We start from the raw sequence: 22,565 nt of genomic DNA on the forward strand, positions 1-22,565 counted from the left end.
AAAACATACAACTTTCAGGAGCTCATTGCTGAGTCAGGGAGCTTTTTGTAGTTAGGAGAGCACTTGAGAGCTCGCTACATATCATGAATATCGACCCATTTAGATTGAAAAGTGCACCTACAGGTCAAATAGATTTCAAAATGTGCCGATTTTAAGAAATTGAAAACTGAAAGAGACCAGAGGTCAGAAACCTACAGCCCACTTACCCACCGTCTGTTTTTATACATCCCGCAAGCTGAAAATGTCTCTGCACATTTTTAAGTGGCTGAAAAAATCAAAAGTCTTAATATGGCATGACATGTGAAAAGTGTATGAAGTCCAGATTTCAGTGTCCATAAATAAAGTTTTATTGGAATGCAGCCATGTCTGTTCACGTCCATGTCATCTATGGTGGGTTTTGCGCTACAAAAGCAGAGTTGAGTAGTCTGGACAGAGATCATCTGGCCCTTTTCAGAGAAAGTTGACCAACTCTTGAGTCAGAGGATGAGGGTCTGGGGACGGGATGGGGAGGACCTCTGGAGCAGAGGCTTGGGGGCAAGTCCTCTGACAGACACGCTTTGCCTTGTGGTATTTTGTGGATCCCCCACTCTCCTTCCTGTCTTCACTCTTTGTATGATTCTATTCATTTGTTCTGTGAGGGCCTACTGTGCACTAGGCTCCAGAGACAAGTGATTGCCCAAGCCAAAGCAGTCCCTGCCCTCACTAACAGACCATACATTCTGTCAAGCGAGGCGAGGCAGGAGGGCTATGGATGAGAACACGTAAGACAGGGCAACAGGCAGTGTTTTGGGCTTGGATGGTGAGTGGCCACTATGGGTGGTCGGGAAGGGTCTCTTGAAGGAGCCAGAAATGCTGAGAAGGAGCCATCTTTGAGAGGAGCTGAGGGAAGACGTGATAAGAGGAGAAAACAGCACATGCAAAGGCCCTGAGGCTGGATCACGCCTGGAGCATTTGAGGAACACGAGAGAGCCACGCCAGGGGAAGTGGAGGGAGCTGAGAGCAGAGAGGTGACAGCAGCCATGGTGGAAAGGCCAGTGGAGGGCCACAAATGAGGAGCTTGGGTTTCATCCCCAGCACAGCCAGCGCCATGGGAAGGTTGTACGCTAGGAAGTGACACAGGCCCAGGTTACACACAGTGAACTGCAAGCGTGGCAGGGAAATGATATGCCTGGCTCCACCTGCAGTACAAGGAAGACCAGGCGAGGGATGTGGGGGGAAAGCAGACAGCCTCCCCCATTAACGGCAGATCACCCCTGGCACCCCAAAGCAGGTCGCTTGGAGGAGCCCTTGTTCCCCAAGTCAAGAATGATGCAACCGACCACAGCTCTGGTTGCAAGATGAGCGATGCAGCATTTTTCCTCGAAAGAGCAGAGTGTTCCTCCGCTGAATCCCTGAGGCCCCTGGCAGGGAAGAGAAAGCTAAATTTAAAGGTGTGCTAATTGGGGCAGTCTGATCTGGCCACTGGATCCGCTGGGGCCATGGTGCCAGCGCAGCCATCCCCACATCTGGCTGCAGCTGCCCTGCCTTGCCTGCCCTCCAGATCCAGAAATTTCAATTATGGGCACATTCTCTGGTGGTCTATCATGTGGCCACCACTATGCCGTGCACCAGCATGTGGGCCCTGAAGCTGGGTGGGCCTGGGTTCAAAGCCCAGCCCACCACTTCCTGTGTCATAGGGTGAGCCTCAGCACTCTCTGAGCCTCAGCTTTGCCATCTGTGAAATGGGTACAATGAGAGTGCTTGCCTCACAGGTGACATGTACTGCTCATTCTCTCTCCCCTCCCCAATATTCCCTGGCTTAAAAAAATACTTTCTGAATACTACTGTGTGCCAGGAACTGATCACAGCTGTGAACGACACTGTCCAAAATCCCTGCCCTGGGGAGTTGATGTTCTAGAAAGGAAACAGCCAGTAAACAAGATAAACAAGTGAAATATATGGTCAGTCAGACCATGGTAGCTCCACAGAGCCACAGGAGAGAGAATATAACATGTCAGAAGGTTGAAATATTCTGTAGAGTTGCTATAATGTTGGTTATGTCTGGCGAAGTGTCCTAGGCAGGAGGCGCAGCTAATGCAACGGCCATTAGGTGGGAGCAAGCCTGGGAGCTTTGAGAAAGAGGATGCCAGTGCTCCTGCCTCCCCCTTTTGGCCCTTTTGGGTCCTTTCAGGGCATACAAGTGGGGTCTTGCTCTGAGGAGGGTATGGATGTCTGAGAAGGTTTCATAAAAATCGTGCCAGTTTTGATGGACATGGAAGATGAGCTGGGGTAAAAACTACATTTCCCAGCTTCTTCTGCTCCTGGGATTTCACTGGAAGAGTCCTTAAATGAAGAAAGGTACCCTTTTCTGCCAACTTCCTGCTTCCTATTGACTGGAATGCAATAGGTGAGAGGGCTGGAGCTCAAGCAGCCATCTTAGGTCAAGAGAAGGAAGTTTGAGTGTGGACAAAGGCAGAGCAACAAGATAGCAGGAGCCTGGGCCCCTGACATACACAGGATTTCCTCCCTCGAAGAGCATTAATTTCTACCTAGTAATTCAAGCCTCTAACACTTGGGGTCTTCCATCCCCCACAGCCAATCCTAATTTTAACTGATGCATTATGTAAAGTGCCTGTCACATGACTTCTTTTGTTTATTGCCTATAATGATTTTCGTCCATATTCGTAAAGAATAAGAAATATATCTTGCCTTTGAAAAGTCTACAACTCCATTGGGTGTGTCTGCAGGCCTGACTTCTAGCCCCAGTGTGACCATGGGTAAGTAGCCTTGCCTCTCTGGGTCTCAGCTGCTCCAATTCTAAAATGAGAGGATGGGCCCCCAAAATCTCCAGGAATTTGAAGAACAGAGGGTTATGTAAATCGCAACAGTCAAAATAGGAGAACGGTGAGATGTGAAGAACAGTGAGATTCAGATGGACGAAAGAAAGGCATTCAGGCAGGGGACAAGGTAGGTTCATCAGGGTTTCTCTGTTGCAAGTGACAGAAGCCAGCACCACCTGGTCCAGGGCATGAAAGAGAAGAGATCCCTCTTCTTAGCTGGGTTTAGGGCAACGTAATCTGACTCACCAATTCCACATCATAGAGATTTCATTTTAGCACACCACTCTGGTCCCATTTTCAGTATTAGGAATTCTTTTGGTTACAAGTGGCAGTTACCTCCTGAAAGCAACCAAAAAGCAAAGACCTTTTTCCAATGCTAGGCATGGCTGAATCCAACGATTTGAATTCTTCCTGTGGTATTCAGTCTGTTTCCTGGCTCTACTTCCTCTGGGCTGGCTTTTTCTCAGGCAGGCTAATGGTCTCAGTTCCCAAGGCCAGATCCACGCCCATCGGTGAAATGAGATGGCTAGTGTCTCTAGCGAGGGGTCCTTTCAGGGCATAGAAGTTAGAATTGCTCTGAGAAGGGTAAGGGTGTCTGAAGAAGGCTTCATAAAAATGTCAGTTGAGCTGGGCATGAAGGATGAGCTGGAGATGCCATCTGGATGGTAGCAGCACATTCCGGCAGAGGGGACAGCCCATGTGAAAGCATGCTAACTCCTGCAGTTCAGAGTTGCCAAACTATTGGGTGCTTGGTGGCAGCAGAAGCAAATGAGGCCAGAGAGGTAGTTGGAGGCCAGACATGAAGAGCCCTGAATGCCAGACTGAGTGTTTTAGGCTCTGTCCTGCAGGCAGTGGGGGCTATCGCCGGATTTAGAGCAGGAGAGGGCCACAGGCACATTTTCATCCCTTGGTGATGCCGTGGAAGGTGAATGGTAACAAGGAGAAAAACTGGAGGCAGTTGGGAGACCAGTGAGGGGGCTGCTGTGTCACCAGCCTGCACCGATGGGTGTCCAGGGGTTGGGGGTGGGTGGGTCAAAGAATTTCCAGAATCAAGTTGACAGGACTGAAATGTGGAGGATGAAGAGCCCAGGACTGGGGAATTCTGGTATCCGACCGATGGTGTGGCTACTGGCTTCAGGCAGGTAGAAGGGAGAGGCAAGTCCTTCAGCTCCTAGCAGGAGGCAGGAAAACGGGTGTTGCCTCCGCTGGGGACTGGAAGACCCATTGAGTCTTTGTGATTCAAAGTGGCCAATTATTGGATACCTCTAGGAATGGGGAGCTCACCCCTTCTGTAGCTCTGACCCAAATAAACCATGGACTCAAATCTATCCCCCTAAAGTCATGCACAGCTCAATGCCCCATGCCCACACCCATGGGGGGAGGGCTCCCTATTCCCCAGGCCAACCCTTGGAGATTCGGGCACTTAACACCTTCTCCTTAAGTCTGTCAGTCCTCAGTCTCAACATCTTTGCTTCCGCTGATCACTCAGAGGTAGGGCCTTCAAGAGTGTGGGACGTGGACCCCTGGCTGTCCTGGGGAGGATGTAGGTGTTACTCAGACCCTAAGTACCTATTCGCAGAGGGAGAAAGCCAGCCCCTTGTGACCCTCTTCCCTTCTCTCTGAATACACCAAGGAGAATGTCTGCACAGGGTGCTAGGGCATCTCAACCTCTTAGACATGGGCTCCTGTCCTTGCTGAACAAAGAAGACAGGTCTCCGCTGCGGGGCCTAGGGCCGTAGCAGTCCCTGCTGAGCATTTAATGGTGCTCTCTGTGGGTTTCCTCTGTGTCTGTTTTCTATTTCTGGAAAGTGATGATGGTATATATGGTAGGCCCCAATCACCCTGACTGAATGCTGGCTGCAGGGTCCCAACCCTAGGACCAGAGCAGTGCCCAGTGGCTGGGAAGCAGGGCTCTCTGGGCATCTTGATTCATAGCCCTCCAAGGTCAGCTCCATCCTTGTCTGAGCCGACTCTGCCCTTAGAAGCAATGGAGTCATGGCTGGGGGCCAGGCCCAGTGCCTGGCCATTCAATGCTCACCCAGCTGTCCTCTGAGGGGAGGCCCTTGTTGCCCAGCCCTTCAGAGGAGGAAACGGAGGTCAAGAGTGGGGCAGTCCTGACTCTGGCACAGCTGGGTTGGCTCCAGCCTCAGGACCCACCATTATTCTCCAAAGGAGGGTTGCTCCGCCAGGAGGCTTCCAGTTCCACACGATTTTTTCCCTTGTGGCCCCAATTTTCCCTTAATGATAATGATGACGATACTGGCAGCGGTTGACATTTTGGGGGTGTTTTCTTTGTGCCAGGCACCAACAGCCTTCTACAGCAACAGGTAATTAAATGAGCTCCCGTTGGCAGAGGAGGTGACAGGGCGTTGGAACGGCAGAGTCCGAAGGGCCCACTTGGTCGTCTGGGCTCTGCCGCCTGCTTATCTCCCCGACCGGCAGCTCATTCACTCCCCTCTGCGCGCGCGCACGCGGTGTGGCACCTGCTCCACACTCCAAGGCCTCCGCTTCTCCGGGTGAGCTGGGGTGCGCGCCCCGCAGCATCAGGCCAGGGAGAGGCGTGGAGCCGGTGAGAGCCTCCAGCGCCCCCCGCGCCGCGCGGGAGGGGCCGGGGACCGCGGAGGCAGGGCGGGGAGGGACCCGCGGCCGCGCGCAGAGCAGACCGCAGTGCGGCCGGCGCTAGGACCCACGGGATCCTCCCTGGCCGCGGCACCTCCCGCTCCCCCGCCACCCTACCTCTCCTCCACCCCCAAAATGAGGAAACGGAGGAACTTGCTCCAAGTTGTGCAGCGGGGCCCGCCTTGGGGGTGCGCAGCTGGCACGCGGGGGCCCTTCTGGGGGCGGGGGCGGGGCGCGGCCCGGGGACGCCCCCTGAGCAGGTGAGCGCGGCGACGGGATTGGGGGTAGAGACGGCAGGGGCAGTGGAAGCGACCAGAGGGCTCCATGGGGGCCCGGGCGTTCGCGGGAGGGGCCGGTGTGCGCTCGAGTGTGCACGTCCGGGGCGCGCGACGGGCACGCTGCTGAGGTGGGGGTGGTTAGAGGCGATCAAGCGCGGGGTGGGGAGTATTCTGGGTGGGGGTGTGCGCGTCTGCGAGCCCCCAGGTGTGTGTATCAGCGCGTCCACGTGGAGGCATGTGCGCGTGTGGCCGAGATGCGTGTGCGCGGCCCTGTGTGTAGCTCTGCGTGCCTGGGTGGCCCAGCGTTTGGCGCCCAGGTGTTCAAGTATGGGTCTGTGTGTGTTAGTGAGTGGGCAGATACACACGTTTCCAGATGTCCTAGCACCTGTGCATGTGTACACACATGTAGAGGCGTGTGCACACCTGTCTCTAGGGGGGCATGCCTTTGCTTACACACCTGGGTGCCTGTGGGTACCTGTGTCCACCTGTGTCCAAGCCCGGTGTGTTTCTGTGTGTGCTCGTGTGTACATGGGTCAGTATAGGTGTGAGTACATATAGGGCTGAAGATTTATGGGGGTGCACATTGGAGGAGCCAAGATTCACCCCCCCAACTTGCCCCACTGTCCAGCTCTTGCAGTAGGGTAGATGGGGGTGGCAAGGAAAAGTCCCCAACCAAGCAGCAATGAAGGCGTGTGAGTGTGTGTGTGTGTGTGTGTGTGTGTGTGTGTCTGTGTCTGTCCTGGTTTGGGGTGGGGGAGTCAGAGAGGTTCTGCTGGTGGTCAGAGAAGCCCAGCAGGGTTGCACAGCCTCTGCCCCACCTCCCGGTCAGAGTTTCTTGGGAATGACCTTGAATCATTCTGTATTTGCCTGCCCTGTTCCTGCCCACTCACCAGAAAAGAGGAAGAACCAGGGTTGATTAGGTGGCACCAAGCTCCCCATGTGCTGTGTGGGCTGCTGGTGCCTGAGCTAGGCACCTGTCCCCTCCCCAGCCCGTGGCCACTAGCTCTGTGCCCACCTTGTGCCTCAATTTCCCTTTGGGAACCAAGGTGGGGCGAGGTTCCACGGTTTCCTTGCTGGTGTTTCATGGCTGTGACTCTGCTAAGGAACTCCCCTGGGTAAAGGCCATCTTCCCAAAGGGCCTTTGGGAACCCTTCCTTGAGCCCCCCTGCCCCCGGCTGTCCCTCCGACCTGGCTTGGGCTGGAAGTGGTAGTGATGGGTTGAATCTGGGCTCTTCAGCTGGTCTCTGCCTCCTCCCCAGGTGAACCCTTGCTTCCTCTGTGCCTGGCACTCCACCCATCTTAGCCAGGATGCCCACGGTGAGTAACCTCGACCTGGGTGCCTGTGGCCTCGGCCCTTCCTCAGCTCAGTCCACACCCACAGGACCTCAGCTCCACGGGGAGGAGGACTGTACTCTGACCCGCGTCCCTGTAGCTGCTGTCGCCCAAGCTTTCTGATATTTGGTGTTGCATTTCTTTCACCTTTTCTTCCTGACCTGTGCTGAGCACCTGGTGTTTGGGACTCTAATAAATCTCTGTTGGCAGCTCCCTTGTCCTTTCTCCTCCTCTCGCTCTTTCTCTCTGTTTTCTCTGTCTCGGTCCAATCTTTCTCCGGGGCATCTCCCTCATGTCCCCTTTGCCCATCTCCCTCAACCCCTCACCCAGAGGCGCTGGGCCCCAGGTACCCAATGCATCACCAAATGTGAGCACATGCGCCCCAAGCCTGGAGAGCTGGCCTTTCGCAAGGGTGACGTGGTCACCATCCTGGAGGCTTGTGAGGTGAGCAGTAGCCGGAGGGCCTGGGTGTATTTGGGGACAGGACCCCCTCCACACACAAACACACACATACGGACCCCTGGCTCCCTCCCTGGCAGAGTAAGAGCTGGTACCGTGCCAAGCACCACAGCAGCGGGCAGGAGGGGCTGCTGGCAGCCGGCGCACTACGGGAGCGTGAGGCCCTCTCCACTGACCCCAAGCTCAGCCTCATGCCGTGAGTTGTGGGGCGTCCTGGAATGGGGGGCCAGGAGGGCCTGGCCAGCCCAGTGCAGCCTGCCCTTCTGCCCCCACAGGTGGTTCCATGGGAAGATCTCAGGCCAGGAGGCGGTGCAGCTGCTGCAGCCGCCTGAGGATGGGCTGTTCCTGGTGCGTGAGTCAGTGCGACATCCCGGTGACTACGTGCTGTGCGTGAGCTTTGGCCGAGATGTCATCCACTATCGCGTGCTGCACCGCGATGGCCACCTGACCATCGACGAGGCCGTCTACTTCTGCAACCTCATGGATATGGTGGAGGTGCGCCCCAGGCCCCAGAGGCGTGTGCTCCCCCGTGCAGAGAGGCAGCCGGTCCCCATGGACCTCCGACTCTCTAGGGGTCTGAGTCCTCTAGGCCCCACCTGCAAGGACTGGGGTGGCTCCTTCAGGGACCTTCAGGGACCTCCGAGTGGACACCAATCCAGAGACCTCCCCATCTTCCCTATTTCCCCCATAGCCTCCATCCTTTCCTGTTTCCATGCAAAGCAGCCCAACACATCCTGTGAGACCCAAACCCCTCTCCTTCTCATCAGCTCCTGCCCACCCCATCCAGACCACGCCCCAGGAAGGGGACAGGATGCAGGGGTTCCCCACACCCCAGGGTTGGACTCACAACCACTTCTGCCCTGTCCTGCCCTGCAGCATTACAGCAAGGACAAGGGGGCCATCTGCACAAAACTCGTGAAACCCAAGAGGAAGCCGGGGGCCAAATCTGCGGAGGAGGAGCTGGCCAAGGGTAGGGGTCTGCGCCCTCTCCACCCACATTCTCCCCCCTGAGGAGTCAGGGGCCTGGGGCCCGGCATGGGGCCAATGCCACAGCACTTGAGTATGGCGCCGTGCCTGGCACTGCGGTGGAAGGCCTGGGCTGCCCTGGGATTGGGCAAAGGGCACTCACAGACACTGATCATCTCAAGATTGAGCGGGTTCCCACACCTGCTGCTTCCCACACCCATGTCCTTCTTACGCCCTGTCACCTGAGCTGGAAACCTGGCCGGAAATCTCAAGCCACCCACCCTCCCACATCCCCTTCACGGTCAGGTTCTAACTTCACTTAACACCCCGCCTGACCTCACACCTTTCCATCAGACCATATTCTTCCAGGGGGGCAGTCCCCCTACTTCCCGACCCTTACGTCTGTGCCCCCAGAGGCAGCTTTCTACCATGATAGCCCACCCACATTGCTCCCCATCTTAAAGGTGGGAGGCCCTGCAGCTATTCTGCCTTCTAGAACATTCTCTTGTGGCTGAGCCTTCTTTCCTGCCTCATCTACAGGACCCTTCCTCTGTTCACAAGCCCCCCTCCCAGGCTGTGACTCATTTCCTCTTATGCCTCCGTGCTGTTGTGTGTTCTGTTACCTTCACCCGAAATGCTTTTTCAGCTTCTGTGTAGTGAAATCATCAATATTCAAGGCCCAAAGCAAATGCCCCCAACCACAGTCACCTCTACGGTCTTTGGAACCTGACACCCGTGGCTGTCTCCTTGAAAGCACGAGTATCTCCTGGGGAGATCTGGCGCTGTCACCATTCCTGATGTACCTAAGGGGCTCCTGGTTTGGAGGGGGGGGGCCTACAGAACCTGCTAGGGGGGGAGGCGGGGAGGACACTGGCCTGCTTGTGACAACGGTCAGGGAGGCGAGCACAGACCACAACGTACAGCACTGGAAGGGTCTAGAGGTTTTGCTGGTCTCCCTGTCTGTTGTGTTTTTTTGCTCTGTGTATATTCCTGGGTGACCAGAGGTAAAGGACGACAAAGGGAAGAGCATTTGGGGTATTTGGAGGGACACAGTCTGCAGGCAGAAGAGAGATAGGCAGCCCTGCATCGGAGGCTCTGTTGCCTTCGACCGCATGATAAAATGGTAGCAGGAGTGGGTTCATCAGACATGCCCTTGGACCATTGCTGGGAACAGCGGCCACCTGTGCCCGGGTGTGCCTCACCAGGTAGTACCCCCAAGGGGAGGGACCTGGGAGCCGGTTACCCCTCTAACCAGGTCTTCATCCCACAGCCGGCTGGTTACTAAACTTGCAGCATTTGACTCTGGGAGCGCAGATTGGAGAGGGGGAGTTTGGAGGTGAGTGGGGGTGTGGGCTGAGGGGCACGTTCAGGTTTTGGGGTCACAGAGATGATTCACATCCATATTTAATACCTACTTGCTGGGTGAGTAAAGACAAACCACACCTCTCTATGCCTCAGTTTCCCCCTCTATGAAAGAGGGTTGACAGCAGCTGTCGTGAGGAATAAATTAACTCAGGCAGGTACCCAGTGAACGTAAATGAGTCTCTCACACCTCTAGGCTCTTGCACATGCTGGTCCCTTTACTTGGAATGCCATTCCCTGAAATGATTATTCTGGAAGGCTCTGTGGCTTAGATCAGGGGTCTGCAGACTTTCTCTGGAAAGGGCCAGAGTGCAAATATTTTGGGCTTTGTGGGCCAGATGGTCCCTGTCACATCTGCTCAGCTCTGCCTTTGTAGCAGGAAAGCAGCCCCAGATGACAGGTAAACCGATGGGCCTGGCCATGTGCCAATAAAACTTTATTCATGGACACTGAATTTTGAATTTTGTATAATTTTCACTGTCATGAAAAAGTATTATTTCGGGTTTTTTAAATCACTGTAAGAATGTAAAAACCACTCTGAGATTGTGGGCCTTGCAAAAACATGACGGGACTGGATTTGGCTCAAGGGATTTTGGATTTTGCTGACCCCTGGCTTAGATGATTCTCCTTGAGCAGGAGGTGTGGAGCTTGTAGGGGGAGGGGTTTTCCAGTCCTGGAGATCCAAGGCTCTGTTGGTGTACATGGGGGCCAATGGGAGTGGTGTACCCCATGTCTGTCCCCATCTCCGTGGGTCCTGATCTCTGTCCCGCCTGCCAGCGGTCCTGCAGGGCGAGTACCTGGGTCAGAAAGTGGCCGTGAAGAACATCAAGTGTGATGTGACAGCCCAGGCCTTCTTGGATGAGACAGCGGTCATGACGTGAGTCCCAGGTGGGGGTCAGGCACCCTGAGTTTGGGGGTTCTGGCTGCACTCTCACCTCAGGCCCACCACCCCACCCCATCCTCCCCCCAGGAAAATGCAGCATAAGAACCTGGTGCGTCTGCTGGGCGTGATCCTGCACCAGGGACTCTATATCGTCATGGAGCACGTGAGCAAGGTGCGGTGGGGCCCAGGTGCAGAGGGGCGGGGGGGCAGCCAAGAGGCCTGGAACCCCAGCCCCCCGTCCTCCCCATAGGGCAACCTGGTGAACTTTCTACGGACTCGGGGCCGGGCCCTTGTGAACACCCCTCAGCTCCTGCAGTTTTCCCTGTGAGTGGGGACCCCCGGGGGATGGGGAGGAGGCTTTTCAAGGTCCAGGGGAAAGCGAGGCACGGAGAGGGAGGAGCCCCAGCCCTGGTGCCCCTGCTCTTCCCCAGGCATGTGGCCGAGGGCATGGAATACCTGGAGAGCAAGAAGCTGGTGCACCGAGACCTCGCCGCCCGCAACATCCTTGTCTCTGAAGACCTCGTGGCCAAGGTCAGTGACTTCGGCCTGGCCAAAGCTGAGCGAAAGGGCCTGGACTCCAGCCGGCTGCCCGTCAAGTGGACGGCGCCTGAGGCACTCAAACACGGGGTGAGCGCTCCTGTCTCCAGGCCCCTTGGAGCCCCAGCTCCACTGTGTGGCCCTGGGCCTGTGTCTTGGTCTCTCTGAACCTCCAAGGAAATGGCTCTGCCTCCCCAGTGAACACTTGCCTTTAGTTGTTCTTTTTAGCCCCTATCTGGCCTCTCCTGTGTGTGACCCTGTCTGGGCCTCAGTTTCCCCATTTCTGGGCTCAGTGCTGAGGGCAAGAATAGTGAACCTCCTTCCTGCACTGACTCTGACCTCCACTCGGTTGAGGGTGGGGGAACTCAGGGCGTGGAGTCTATTAGGAAAAGACCGGAGAGTAAAGATCAATCTAGGGGGACTTTTTTGAGGAAGCATGGGCTGGAGCAGAAACCCTGAGGGGTCCTTCCTCACCCTAGTCTTGGGCCCACAGAAATTCTCCAGCAAGTCCGATGTCTGGAGTTTCGGGGTGCTGCTGTGGGAGGTCTTCTCATATGGCCGGGCTCCATACCCCAAGATGGTGAGCATGGTCTGGGGGTGCAGAGGTACTGGGTTCCATGCGGGTCTGGGGCTGTGGCCCTGATCTCCAGCCCACACCGGTGTGCCCTCTCCCACAGTCGCTGAAGGAGGTGACAGAGGCCGTGGAGAAGGGGTACCGCATGGAGCCGCCTGAGGGCTGCCCAGGCCCTGTCCACACCCTCATGGGCAGCTGCTGGGAGGCGGAGCCCGCCCGCCGGCCTCCCTTTCGAAAACTGGCCGAGAAGCTGGCCCGGGAGCTGCGCAGCGTGGGAGCCACTGGCCCTGCTGACGGACAGGACGCTGATGGCCCCACCTTGCCCTGTGGCCAGGACCCCTGACCCTACCCAGCGGGGCTGTAGGCCCCAGAGGAACGAGGGGGGGCTCCGGGTGGGTGGGGCATGGGCCAGGCCTGAGGTAGGTCAGGGCCAGCAAGCTGCCCACCTGGCTCAGAGCACAGACGCAGGCCCACATGGGGGCTTGGGGCAGCCCCTGGATACCACGGACCCAGGGAGGAGAAGGATTGGTGCCTGGATAAAGACTGGTTCCAAGGACTGTGGCCATCTGAGTCTCTCTGCAATCTCTGGCGTCCCCTCAGCCCAGGGCATTCGTACCACCCCGAATCCCTGATCACTCAGCGTGGAGTGATCCACCTGCCAGTCGTCTGCCCCCTGAGGGGTGTCCAGCTGGGACCCACTGACAGGCACTGTGGGAATACAGACCTCTGGGATGGAGCCACTCCACAGAACCACTTGCCATCACCCATAGGTCCCCTCTGGGGTGCCGTATTCAACCCTCCAAGTCCCAACCCTTGGGTCGGTGCCCAGTCCTCTGAGTTCTGGGCTCACGGGATCATGGCAGACTTGCCCCTCAGAGCAGCAGCAGGCCTACAGGAGGCCAGGGAGGGGCTGCCACTGCGGCTGTGTCCCCACCTGGAGATGCTCCCCTGGGGCCACCCACATCCTCCACCTGTCACAACCCAACAGCCTAATCCAATGACTTCAGGGAAGGCTCAAGAAAAACGGACTGAGCAGCCTGTCCCGAAGCCCTGCCCCTCTTGTTCATTCTGGGGAGGGGCCGATCTCCAGGCTTACTTCCCAGGTTCAAATCCCGACTTACCCCTAGCTGTGGCCCCAGTGCAGTCCCAGACAAACTGGAGGGTTGGCATCTTTTGGGGATATAAGAACCTTGAGGGCTCATATCAGTGAAGGGCTGAGCATACACAGTTGGTACTCAGTTATTGCTGTGGCAACCACCCCATCTCAGTTGACGTTCCCATGCAGACAGCCTCTAGGCTGCCTGGAAGGGGTCTTGGGCCAGTCTGGGCACCGTCCAACTCCAGGACTCCCCGAGCTGGGGAAGGGACACCAGGCCCGAGCATGCATTCCCACCTCAGCCAACCCACCCCTTCATGAGTTGAGCCTGGCTAGGAAATACTCCAAGGTCATGCTGACCGCCTGAGGTGCCCACTGAAGCCCGGCCCACCTCCTGGCCACAGTTTCCTCACCAGCACCTGAAGGGGTTTAGTAATTCTTCCTAGGGGAGAAGTGAAGGGTAGCAGGCCAGAGGGGCAGAGTGGCCTGGCCTGTCCCTGCCTAATTCAGCCAAAGGGCACCGCCTGTCCCTGGGCCACACCCCTAATCCGGCCCTCTAAGCTGACTCAGCGTCTGCACTGCCAGCCACATCCTGCTAACTCCCCAAAAGCCGCTGCACCTGATGCTGGAGCCCTGCTGCAGCCTCTTCTCACGCTGCCAATGAGCTAACTGGGGCCTGAGAACAGAGTCACTCATTAGCGTTTTAAAGTGATGGAGCAATTAAGGGAATCATCTGCCCACCCCACAGGCCTGGCCCTCCTTGGCCACAGATCCCGCCTTACCGATGGGGCAGCTGAGGCCTGGAAGGGCCCCAGGAAGCACTAGCTGCTCCTCTGGCCTGCGCTCAGGGCACCTGGGGCCTCCCTTTGCCTCCCTATGTCAGCCCTCCCTCCTGGGACAATGGGGGCCACATCTGGCTCCTTGTCTAAGGCTGCTTGGCCCTGAAATTGGTCCCAACTCCTCCAGGGCCTGGTCGCCCCTTTTCTGGGTGTGCGTGTACCTATGGCTTACTGCGTCTGTCTCTTTCTCCATGTGTGTCTCTCTCCTTGCAAAGCCAGCATTCCAGAAGGATCTATTTCTAATTTCTCTCATACTCGCTCCATGGTCCTTCCAAGTGCCTGGGTCTCCTCCAGGGAGACCACCTCCCTCCATTAAATCCAGCAGTCTGTTTTCAGGCCTCACCTTGGTCCCTCATCCCCAACCCCTTCCTCTCGGTTTTCATGGTACCCCCAGCCCCCAGCCCCAGGCTTCTTGAATTGGGAGGGTTGGCAAACCAGTGTTAGGGGCTACCCCTGGACTTTGCTCCAGCTCTCAGGCCGTCGTCTCTGTGACAGTCCCATTATCCACTTGTCCCCAACGTCTCCTTCCCTTCCTGCTCCCCAAACTTTCTCCCCACAGAATTTCTCTCCTGTTCCCCATCGCCTCACTCCTCACCATCCCCACGACCTTTGCTCTTGCCTCTAGCCTCCTGCTGGCTTCCCATCTTGCCTACAATAGATACTCATCCCAACTACCATCTGACTGTGTCCTTTCCCTGCTCTACAAACTTTATGGCTCCCCAGTACCTTCCCCTTCACACCCAATCTTGTCCAGAATTTGCAGCCTTGCCTTCCATCTCCCATTCTGATTACTTTCCTTAAAAGAACAACCCAACCTACCCCCTTTCCTCCCTGCTGGACTTTTCTCACTAAACCTGGGACCAACTGACATACTATATTTTACTTACATAGTTGCTGATTGTCTCAACTACTGTGTTTCCCCGAAAATAAGACCTAGCCAAACCATCAGCTCTAATGCATCTTTTGGAGCAAAAATTAATATAAGACCCAGTCTTATATAACATAATATAAGACTGGGTCTTTATTATATTATATATTGTATTATATTATACAAGATCTAGTCTTATATTATATTAAAAGAAGACCGTGTCTTATATTAATTTTTGCTACAAAAGAAACATTAGAGCTGATGGTCTGGCTAGGTCTTATTTTCGGGGAAACATGGTAGGATGTCAGCTCCAAGATTTGTGTCTGTTTTGTTCACTGGTATACAGCAAGTACAATAAATGTTTATTGAGTATGCAAAGAGTGAACTTCTATTCATACTTCAAAACCCAGCTAAAATGCCCCTTATGCCATGCCCTGTTCAGTAACCAGAAGAGCAAACTAAAATTGCTTTCACCTCTCGGAACCTCTGCTTCCCCAGGTCCGTTGACATCCACGAGTCTAAGAGGGCCTTTTTCTGGCCTCGCTGATAAAAACAGTAACAGCAGACATTCACTGAGTAGTCACTGCATGCCAATCACTGTGCAATGTTCTTTCATCGCCTCATTGAGTCCTGTGAGAGCCCTATGGGGTACGTCCTGGTGCCGCCCATTTTACAGCCAGGAAAACAGGCCCAGAGACAGGGAGACCTTTGGTGTCCTGCTCCGAGGGGAGGTGGACCAAAGCTGGCAGTCCCCCCAACCCCCAGCCCTCCACCTGCCTAGCCCTCCCTCATAGCTCAGGGCAGCTAGTGCTGGGCAGGAGGGGCCATCTCAATTAATCACCTTGTGCTAATCCTTCCCCTCTTGACCCCACCCCTCCTGGTCTGGCTGGGTCAGGCCAGCAGCAGAGAAAGTGCTGAGCCCGCTGGGGCGGGAGCCCTGTGGATAACTGGCTGACAAGGACTGTTGGGGGTGGTGAGCATTGGGCAGAGGGGGCAAGGTGGGCATGCGGGGGAAGCTAGGGGTGCCGAGTGTCCCCCAGGGCAGAGGACTTGAGGGTAAAGAAGCATTCCAGGGGGCAGTGTCCCAACCTCCCTCCTGGGGAGTCCTAGATACAGAGAGAGAAGGCCAGACAGAAAGACAGAGATGTAGGGAGAAAGAGGTGGCCAGGGAGAGCTGGAGAGGGAAAGAGAAAATCAAGGTGGGGGACAGAGACACAGAGACACGCACACAGAAAAAGAGTCAGAGAAGGAAGTGGAAACAGAGACAGAGCGAGATAATCCAAGACTGACAGAGAGAGACTGGGAAGGCAGAACGAATGCAGGACCCCAAGGAGGGAAAAGCCCCTCCTCATCTTACCCCAGGCCCAGCCCCTGCTGGGAGTTCCCCTGCCCTCCCCAGCCTGCAGTCTCACCGCTAACTGTCCTGCTGCTGTCCCGCCAGGTGGAGGTGAGGAGGAGCCATGTTCCTGAGTTCTGGTGAGGGGCCAGTGGCTGAGGGTGGGGGGCCAGCACCCTGCAAGGAGGCCCCCAAGAAGAAACACCGGAGGAACCGCACCACCTTCACCACGTATCAGCTGCACCAGCTGGAGCGGGCATTCGAGGCCTCCCACTACCCAGACATTTACAGCCGTGAGGAGCTGGCAGCCAAGGTGCACCTGCCAGAGGTGCGTGTGCAGGTGAGGGCACCCCCAAGGACCTAGGGAGGGAGCTGTATCCAGATAGGAACCCTCCCAGTGCGTGGGTGGAAGAGAAACTGGGAAGGCCTCCCGGAGGAGGGGGTGTGGGACTAGGGCTGTGACATCTGAGTAGGAGTTTGCCAGGTAGAAAGGAGAAAGGGCGTTTTTCTAAGACTCCAAACAGCGTGTACGAGGATGTGCAGGGGTTAAGTCCGAGGCGTTTCCATTGAGTTAGGTGTCAGTTAGGTGGAAGGGGAAGCAGAAAATGGAGCTGAGAAAGACCTTTGAAGGTTCCTGAATGCTGAGCTGAGCTGCTTGGACTTCATGATCAAGGGCCAGAAGAGATAAGGGAGGAGGCTGAGGAGCCTGAGGACCTGGGCAAAGAGAATGGCGAGGAGGGATTAGATTCAGAAAAGATTTCGGGGCAATGCAATGGGTGCCGCGAGGCAGGGCTCCTTCTCTCAGTACAGCCGTGAGGCAGAATAACAAAACCTACTGGTACCACAGCAGGCTGGGAAGTCCAGAGAGGGACGCTATGGATTGGGGGGGAGCGGGCTGTCCTCCCCACCAGCCCTGGGCTGGGAGCACCCTCTCGCTGCCTCCAGGTGTGGTTCCAGAACCGCCGGGCCAAGTGGCGGCGCCAGGAGCGTCTGGACTCGGGCTCAGGGGCCATGGCAGCCCCGAGGCTCCCTGAGGCCCCAGCACTGCCGTTTGCCTGCCCTCCGGCCATGCCACTGTCCCTGGATCCCTGGCTGGGCCCCAGGCCCCCCACATTGCCAGCCCTCCCTCACCTCCTGGGCCCTGGCCCAGGGCTGCAGGCGTCCTTCAGGCCCCATGCCTTTGGTTCAGCCTTTGCAGATGGCTTCACCCTGGAGGAGACATCCTTGCGGCTGCTGGCCAAAGAGCACGCACAGGCTCTGGACAGGGCCTGGCCATCGGTTTAGCCAGGTGCCCACCCAGCCCTCCCTCTTCGACCTGTCCCAAGGGCCTGGGACGTGCTGGGTGACAGATCTAGGCAAGGTCACGGAGCAGCCCAACCAGCAGGCCAGGCCATCACTGAAGAGCAAGACTTGAGACCCCTGCCACCCCTACCCTCGCTGTCCAAGGCCACCCATGCAGACCTCACCCTGCCTTTCAGGGAGACTGGTGCCATCTTGGGAAGGAGGTGGCTACGGGGTTTCCAGGCCAGGGGGCAGGGCCATGGGTGGCCTGAGGGGGAGTCTCTACCCCTTTTGGGGTCTCAGTGCCCCCATCTGTCAAATGGGGGGTGGTGGATGGATTTGGAGGCCCTGGGACGGTAAGGCTGTAATCAGGAGCCGCCAGGACTTTAATTCTGCGAGTCGATGACTCTAAATCCCTCCTAATCTTTCAGCCTGGCTCTCAGGGCCTCCCTCTCCGAGAAATAACTAGTAACAGCAGAGCAGCTCCTGTCCAGGGGCTTCCTTTCACAGCGTGCTTCTGGCCCAAGCCATCGTATGAGGCGGCACAGCCCTCAGCTCCATTGTATAGGGAGGTAACTAAGGCCCAGAGTTGGGAAGCCAGTTTACTGGAGCCACACAGCCAGTAGGGGTCCAGCTGTTTTTCAAACTCATGCCTGACTCCATTGCCCCAGGTGTACACTGGGTCCTTACTAGCGTGGGAAGCGGTGGCACCCAGGCCAGGGCTAATGGGGGATGACGGGAGAATATGGTCCATCCCTGCTCACTCCATGTTTCAAAGTGCGGCTTATGTCCCCACTGACCAGAGATCCCATCACATCTCCTAGCCCAGCCAGGCTGGGAGGGGGTCCTGGGGGCAGGCCAGCATTTGTTCTGTTCAACCCAATGCATCCATCCATCCATCCATCTACCCACCCACCCAATAAGTGATGGGGACACAACAGTAAACAAAACAGACAAAATCCCTACCCTAATGGAGGGATTCCAGTGGGAGACAAGATGCACAATTAAAAAATAACTAAAACATAAAACGCCAGCTGGTGGTAAACACAAGGGAGAAAAATAAAGCTAGGAAGGGCGAATGGCAGTGCATGGCAGGTGTTGCAGTTGAATATGGTGGTCAGGGTAGGCTTCACAGTGACCTGAGAGCAGAGTCCTGGAGGAGGTGAAGGAGGGAGCCATGGGGACCGCAGGAGAAGAGCAGCCCAGGCGAGTCATAGGTGCAAAGGCCCTGGGGCACAGCCCAGCTGCGTGAGTTGGAGGAACAGCGAGGAGCCCATGTGTCACATAGAGCAGTGAGTGAGGGGGGAGAGCGGTAAGGAGGTGACAGGGCAGGGCAGGCAGGGCCCTGTTGCAATTACAACTTTGGTTTTTACCGAGACCCTGGGAGAGTTGGGATGCGCCATCTGCCCAGGGCAGGCCACCAGGGAGAGCATGTTCCTGGTAATCCTGAGTCTCCTACCTGGATAAGGGCTCTCATTTTCCTGGGACCAGGCAGAGTTAGCTGTGGGAACACTGCCCTGCCCCTCCAGTGTGGACTGGGGCATGAAGGAAGGCACCCACCCACACATACAGATGCCTGTTGGAGAGAGTGGGGCCATAGCAGGGGCTGGGTCCCCACCCCAGCCTCCTCCAATCAGGTCGGTTCTGGCCTTGTGCCTGGGCCACTGTCCTCGAGACCCTCCCTCACAGCCACATAGGGCAGGAGTTAGGACCGCCCAGAGCTGAGATGCTCATTAAGGCTGTGGATGAGGTTCAGGGTGCCTCCCGCACGCTCCAGGATGCGTTTCCTGGTGAGGGGGGTGGCAGTGAGAGCTAGGCACTAGTTGGAGGGGACAGGACAGTTGGTAGGCCCATGTTCCTAGGCTCAAGTGGTTGGCCCATGAAGATAACCTGTGATCTTGGCAGGAGGTAAAGGGAAGTCCTTTCCATCTGACTGCACTTACTGAACTAGGTTGGGGGGGGGGCTCCAGAAGCCCTGGAGCCACCCGTCCTACAGAACTACCAAGAGGGGATCAAAGGGACCCAGAGATGGAGGGAGCCACAGAGCTGAATACTGAAGCATCTGGATCCAGCTATGCCTGAAGCCAGCCCTACCCCTGGACATTTCAGTTCCAGAAGCTTGTAAACTCTGTTCTGCTTCACGCGGCTTAAGTCAGGTTTGAATCCTTTGCAACCAAGAGAGGCTTTGCTATTAAAACCTCCCCCTTGAGAGAGATGAGGGTCAGGGGGATCAAATACATGGTGATGGAAGGAGAACTGACTCTGGGTGGTGAACAGACAATGGGCTTTATAGATGATGTAATACAGAATTGTACACCTGAAATCTATGTAATTTCACTAACAATTGTCACCCCAATAAATTAAAAAAAAAACCTCCCCCTTGAGGAGTGGGGTTGGGGCCTCTTGGGTAGTGCTAGGAATTCCAGGAATTGGGGTGAGGTCTGGAGGTGACGATGGACCTGCAGAAGCCCACCAGGAGTGGGGGCTGGGGCCATGGAACCACTGCGTCTGAGGTGCCACCTCCCTACCACCCACCCCACGTCCCTCCGGCACATCAGACAACACCCGGCGGCGTCCAGGGTCTGACAACGACATCCCCAAGAGGTCTTTATTGGTCCCCAGGACCCTGATCCAACCTTGAAGTGGGGGCCACACAGGAACACAAGTAAGGAAAAGTCTGTTTTCTCCAGGAAAATAGAAACTCTTCTGTGAGGCAGGATGGGGAAGATGTTGTACCCCTCTGGGGTCCTCCTTTTGGGCCTGTCGAGGTCCTTTGGTGGGTCACTGTGCTCAGTTCCTTCCCCTCTAGAACTTTCGGTTCTTGCTTAGCCGATTGTGGCGCCAGATGTTGTGTTTCCGCAGCAGCCGCCAGTACTCCCGGGTCTCAGGGTCCAGCTCCTCCAGCTTCTTGGGGGGACCCACATTCATCTGGAATAGCCTGATGGAGTATGGGCAGGAATCAGGGCTGCCCAGCAAACCCCCCACAACTCCCCAGGCACCTTGGAAAGAGGCAGTGCAGAGGCAGAGGCAGTACTGGGTCTGGGGGCTGCATGATCTCAGGGTGGTCCCTCCCCCTCTCTGAACTGGGTTCCCGGCTGTGGAGCAAGGGGGCACCCCCATCCCAAAAGCACTACCTGAGGTAGGCACACGCCAAGCCTCCTGCCTCCTGGCCATTGTCTGTGGTCCTGCCTGCCTGTAATGCCTTCCCTCCCACCCACCTTTCTGAACCTTCCCCAGCTTTAAGGCTCAACACACGTCAATGGCTTCCATGTCCTGCCCCTGTTCTCGGGGCCAAGACTAAAATCCAAGTCCTCCCTGCAGCCCCCAGGCCCTGCCAGGACTGGGCTCTGTGACCTCCCTGCTGTCCCACTTGTAAACCCGGTGGTTCTGCCCCAGAGCCTTAGCCCTGGCTGTTCCCTCCACCTGTGAAGCTCCTTCCACCCACTCAGGTCTTGACTCCTGCATCACCTCCCCCGGGAAGCCCTCCCAGCTCTGATGGGAGCAGCCGGGCTCCTCCTCACCCCGGCTCTGGTTCTCCCTGCTCTCCGGCCCGGCCCACTCACCACTCGGGGTACTCAGCATCGGCCTTCAGGACCACATCCTGGCCCTCCTTGTAGATGTTGACACCCATGGCATGGGTGGTGAGGCGGACGGGGTCTGTGCACACCTCTGGGTCCTTCAGGGCGTCACTGCCCACACCGGCTTTGCCGCCTTTGCCGCCCTTAATGACTGGGGTGGGGGAGTGAGGTCAGCCCAGCTCTGCGCTCAGGCCAGCCTTCCTTTCCTGCTCCTTGTCCCTGTGGGGGCCCCTGGCCTTGGCTGCAGCGGGTCTGCTGCACTCAAAGTGCGTTTAAGTGGGACACGGATCCTGCATTAAGTCACGTGCTCAGGAGGACCAAGTCATTCCTTTCCAATCCTATTTTGCTCCTTACTGTTTATCTCAGGGAGAAAGTGCTGCTGTGTCTCTTTAAGGCCTCACATTCATTTGCCAATTCCCTCCTCTCAAAAAGGAAATCAGGCAAGGCTGTATCCAGCTAAAATTCAAACACTGTAGCCTCGTTTTGTTTTTGCTTCCGTGGTTAATACTGAGACGGGCCTCACTGCATCCTCGAATTTCTGGCAATGACTGGCCAAAGGTCACACAGTGACCTCGGGGCAGAGACAGGGCTGTGACTCCAGTTCCTAACTTCCTCCCACCCACCCACTACCCCCCAAAAAACCCAAACCCACGCTTGCGCGGTGAAGCGCGTTTGATCCAAGTAACGACCGGGACACCGTCCGCTCGGCTTCCGGCTGGCGCCTGCGCACTGAATCCTGAATCCTATGGCGCTCTACACCCTCCAACTGCGCTTGCGCGTAAAACCTAGCCATCTGCCTCTTTATGCTTGTGTGTGGATTCTAAGAACCTCCCCAAACAGCGCCTGCGCAGTCCCTACGTTGGTGCCTTTTAACTCAATTTACCCGGTTTCTTGGCATAATCCCGTACAAGGAGTCTTCCAGGGGCGGCAGGGTTCGGGAGCTCCCGAGCCCGGCAGCCAGCCCAGGTCCGGGTGGCCCCGAATAGCCGTCTAGCCGCCATGACGTATACCGGCTGCCTGGCGGTGCCTGTTTCCGGAGACGTCAGCCGCCAAAGGGTGCTTGGGAGTTAGACGCTCCGCCTGGAGATTCTTGGGAAATGTATGCCGGCCTGAGGCCGACATTCACTGACTTCTTTCAACTTGTATAGATACCCCAGTTACTGTATGAGGAGATTTGCAAAGGATGTTTCATTGACTTATTGCCCTTCTTCGGTTACTTATTTACTGTAACTAGCGCCTTATATATTCCTGATTCTATCCAATGAGCAATTACTTGAAGCCTAAAAGTCATTAAAAAGCTAACACTTATTAGACTCTTTATATTTCGGACCAATTGGTAAATCCTTAACCGGCTTGATCTCGTTTAATCCTCACGATTACGAGGTATTATCCCCAGTTTATAATTAAGGAAACCGAGGCTCAGGGAGAAAAAGTGAAGCCAAGACGCGCCAGTCTGTGCCCCTACTGTGAGCCAAACCACCGTAAGTCCGTTTGCAACAGGCTCCCCGCGCTGCTTCCTGTCCCCGCAGTTGAAAGAGACCACCTTTCATTCTCCTTTAGTATTTTCCCGTCCCGTATCTTCCCATCTCCCATCCCTGGGAATAATGACCACAGCCGTAGGATGCAGGCAGTGGTGACTGACCCCCTTTTGCAGTTGAGGAAACAGGCCCAGAGGACAACCCGGGTTCCACGCTGCAGGAATGGAAACCCGGGATTCCAACCTCAGGGTCCGACACCT

The 22,565-nt window shown here is 56.2% G+C and overlaps 3 protein-coding genes across 7 annotated transcripts; 2 read left to right on the plus strand and 1 right to left on the minus strand.

Moving 5' to 3' along the window:
* The first annotated feature begins 5,093 nt into the window (after nt 1–5,093).
* MATK (megakaryocyte-associated tyrosine kinase) lies at nt 5,094–14,679 on the plus strand. Of its 5 annotated transcripts, none has more exons than XM_081076633.1 (13): nt 5,094–5,146; nt 6,976–7,033; nt 7,379–7,492; nt 7,588–7,703; nt 7,783–8,002; nt 8,384–8,477; nt 9,744–9,809; nt 10,613–10,712; nt 10,806–10,890; nt 10,969–11,042; nt 11,150–11,345; nt 11,749–11,835; nt 11,933–14,679. In XM_081076633.1, the coding sequence occupies exons 2-13, from the start codon at nt 7,025–7,027 to the stop codon at nt 12,170–12,172; spliced, it is 1,401 nt and encodes a 466-aa protein (XP_080932759.1). In that variant the 5' UTR covers nt 5,094–5,146; nt 6,976–7,024; the 3' UTR covers nt 12,173–14,679. The 5 variants fall into 5 exon arrangements, with proteins under 5 accessions (XP_080932759.1, XP_080932760.1, XP_080932757.1 ...); XM_081076634.1 differs by lacking the exon at nt 5,094–5,146 and adding an exon at nt 5,298–5,388; XM_081076632.1 differs by lacking the exon at nt 5,094–5,146 and adding an exon at nt 5,627–5,698.
* Nucleotides 14,680–16,092: 1,413 nt separating this feature from the next.
* On the plus strand, nt 16,093–17,252 carry RAX2 (retina and anterior neural fold homeobox 2; the record flags this gene model as incomplete). Its single annotated transcript, XM_081077406.1, has 2 exons — nt 16,093–16,308; nt 16,914–17,252. The coding sequence occupies 2 exons, from the start codon at nt 16,093–16,095 to the stop codon at nt 17,250–17,252; spliced, it is 555 nt and encodes a 184-aa protein (XP_080933532.1).
* Nucleotides 17,253–19,843: 2,591 nt separating this feature from the next.
* On the minus strand, nt 19,844–21,855 carry MRPL54 (mitochondrial ribosomal protein L54). Its single transcript, XM_081076746.1, has 3 exons — nt 21,711–21,855; nt 20,813–20,978; nt 19,844–20,187 (listed from the first exon to the last, which is right to left on the minus strand). The coding sequence occupies exons 1-3, from the start codon at nt 21,826–21,828 to the stop codon at nt 20,055–20,057; spliced, it is 417 nt and encodes a 138-aa protein (XP_080932872.1). The 5' UTR covers nt 21,829–21,855; the 3' UTR covers nt 19,844–20,054.
* Nucleotides 21,856–22,565: the final 710 nt, after the last annotated feature.

Source organism: Rhinolophus hipposideros (genome assembly GCF_964194185.1).
Source record: "Rhinolophus hipposideros genome assembly, chromosome: 16".
Classification (NCBI taxonomy): domain Eukaryota; kingdom Metazoa; phylum Chordata; class Mammalia; order Chiroptera; family Rhinolophidae; genus Rhinolophus; species Rhinolophus hipposideros.